Below are 3,119 nucleotides of genomic sequence, written 5' to 3' on the forward strand. Positions count from 1 at the left end.
GTTTGCTTCTTGGATTTCCAAGAAATCGGAGAGGTACCAAGGGAGATGTAAAAACCACTCACCAACTTCATCGAGTCTGGGCAGGTGGCCCAATCAGAGTCACAAAAAGCTAGGAGCTTGAATGAGGAGGAAGAAGACATAAAGAGCCCAAGCCAGGGTCTTTGAGCAGATAGCGAAGCACACAGAATGTTGCATCTAGGTGTGGCTTTCGTAGGTCCTGCATGCACTGGCTGAGGTACTGGACAATGAAGGATAAGACTGGTCGATTGTGAGTGAGGTAGTTAAGTTTGCCAAGGAGATGTCGATACAATGTGGGATCCTCGATTGGTTCCCTTGTGTAAGTAGACAAACGAGTAGATGAGTCAAGTGGAGAAGAAACATGTAACAAATGGAGGGAATCAAATTCTTGGAGAAGGTCTAAAGTGAATTTTAGTTGAGAAAGGATGAGTCCATCTGTTTCTCGGATAACTTCCATGCCTAGAAAAAATGTAAGTCCCCGAGATCTTTTATTTTGAATTCTTGATTGAGAAATTCTTTCAACGCATGTAATTTTGCATTGTCATTCCCTGTCAAGAGTATGTCATCCACATAGACTGCCACTATAGAAATGGAAGAATCTGAGTTTTTATAGAACAAGGAATAATCGTTTAATGAGTGAGTGAATCCCTTAAAGTTCAAAGCAGTTGTAAGTTTAGCATACCACTGTCGAGATGCTTGTCATAGCCCATAAATCGATTTCTTTAACTTACAAGCATGAGTGAAGGAGGTACAACCCTAGGTGGGAATTTCATGTACACTTTTTCATTTAGATCTCCATGTAGGAAAGCGTTATTCACATCGAGCTGGTATAGACCCCATCCTTTCTTTACTGCAGTAGCCAGTATGCATCTCATTGTGGTCATCTTCACCGCAGGTGAAAAAGTTTCATTGAAGTCTATCCCCTCTTTTTGTATGTCTCCTCTAATGACCAATCTTGCCTTTAGTCTTTCTATACTGCCATCTGAATGTTGTTTAACTTTATACACCCATTTCCGTGGTAAAGCCTTCCTCCCATGTGGTAATTGAACCACCTCCCAAGTCTTATTAAGTTCAAGTGCCTCAATTTCTTTCTCCGTTGCTTCTTGCCATCCTGGGTGATGTGTTGCCTGTAAATAGTTGGTAGGTTTTTGTATATTGGACAATGTGTTTAGCATATGTTGATTAGTAGAGGATAGTCCACTAAAAGATATACAAGTAGGTGTAACGTGTGTGAGAAAGCAAGAGTTGCTAACATTTGTGTGATGACCTAAAATGTCATCTTTAAATTTAATAAGTAATTATGTATTCTAAGACCTCGAAAATCACTATTTATCATTCCTCGACTTGCGTGCACAGTCCGTAAAATTTTCCGGAAATTTTTTGTGTGAAAAATGGATTAAAATGTGAAATAGAGCCTTAAAACTCAACTGAGTTGACTTTGGTCAACATTTTGAGCAAACGGATGCGGATCAGTGTTTTGACAGTTTCGGTAGCTCCGTATCGTGATTCGGGACTTGGGCGTATGCCCAAAATTTAATTTGGAGGTCCCTAGCTCAAGTTATGACCATTTAACGGAAACTAGTAATTTAAAGGCTAAAGATTTTCAAGTTTGACCACGGGGTTGATTTTTTGATATCGGAGCCGGAATCCGATTCTGGAAATTTGAATAGCTCCATTATGTTATTTATGACTTTTGTGCAAAATTTTAAGTCATTCCGGATTCATTTAATATGTTTTGGCACGAGATTTGCAAATTGAAAAGTTTAAAACTCAAAGTTCGAATCGGGGTGTGAATTATAATTTCAGCGTTGTTTGACGGGATATTAGACCCCGAGTAAGTCCGTATTATGTTACGGGACTTGTTGGTATAATTGGTTGAGGTCCCGGGGGCTTGGGTGGATTCCGGATGGTTAGCGGATCAAAATTTGGACTTAAGGAAAAATCTGAAATTTTGGCCTTCTGGTGTAATCGCACCTGCGGTCCATTTTCCGCAGAAGCGGAACCGCACCCACGGTCAATTTTTCGTAGAAGCAGAACCGCAGATGCGGTCAATTTTCCGCAGATGCGGTCAAATTTTCGCAGAAGCAGAAATGCTAGACAGAACACATAAAATTGGGTTTTAGTCATTTTTACTCATTTTTGAGTTTTGAGTCTCGGATTTTGCGATTCCAAAGTGATTTTTCACGACATTGAATTGGGTAAATGTTCTATAACCAAAAGTGATTATATTTCATAAATCCATGTCTATATTCATCATTTATTTCGGATTTAGATGTTGAAAATTTTGTAAAATCTTCCAAAAATAAAAATTTAAGATTTGAAGGTCCATTTGACATCGGAATTGGATAATTTTTGTATGGTTGAACCCGTAGCGGAACGGGTGTTCGGATTTCGTAAGTTTTTTTGGGATTTAAGATGTGGGTCCCACTGTCAAATATTTTAATGAATTTCGGATTTTTATCCAAAAAATTAGTAAATTCATATGGAATTAATTCCTATGATTCGTATTGAATATATCAAATTGTTTGTGAATAGATTTGAAGTTTTTGGAGATAAATTTAAAAGGAAAACCTGTGGTTGAGTAATTGATTGGAATTTGCAAAGCGAAATAAGTGTCGTGGTTAACCTTAACTTGAGAGAATAGAATCCCTAAACCATTTGTTATGTGAAATGCTTGTGAACGACGTATAGGCGAGGTGACGAGTGTCTATACGTCGTCAAATTAATTGTTTGCATAATTACTTGAAAAATCATAAATTATTTTAAATCATGAATTAATTATTATAATAATTATTTCTCTCCTATTCTTTGTCAAATATTAATTCTTGAATTCCTGCATTAATTGTTACATGCTATTTGAATTATGTGTCTTAATTGTTATTTGACATTTAGCATACTAAAATATTAAACTGCCTATTTTCTTCCTGATTGTCATAATAATTTGCTATTTGTCATTGTTTGTTTCATAATTAAATCATAATTATTGCATGTTTGTGTCTTATAATTTTATATTAATTGTTGCATTTATTGAGAAAATTTCTTCTATAAGAATTGGTAAATGAATATGTTGGAGGAGCGGGTTGCACGCCGCAACAGAATTG

General features: G+C 36.6%; 1 protein-coding gene across 1 annotated transcript; it reads right to left on the reverse strand.

The window, feature by feature from the left end:
• Window positions 1–740: 740 nt before the first annotated feature.
• LOC138907145 (uncharacterized mitochondrial protein AtMg00820-like) lies at window positions 741–1,193 on the reverse strand. The gene has a single exon (XM_070197421.1). It carries the CDS (start codon window positions 1,191–1,193, stop codon window positions 741–743), a length of 453 nt encoding a protein of 150 aa, XP_070053522.1.
• Window positions 1,194–3,119: the final 1,926 nt, after the last annotated feature.

This window comes from Nicotiana tomentosiformis, chromosome 1 (genome assembly GCF_000390325.3).
Source record: "Nicotiana tomentosiformis chromosome 1, ASM39032v3, whole genome shotgun sequence".
NCBI classification, from domain to species: Eukaryota; Viridiplantae; Streptophyta; class Magnoliopsida; order Solanales; family Solanaceae; genus Nicotiana; species Nicotiana tomentosiformis.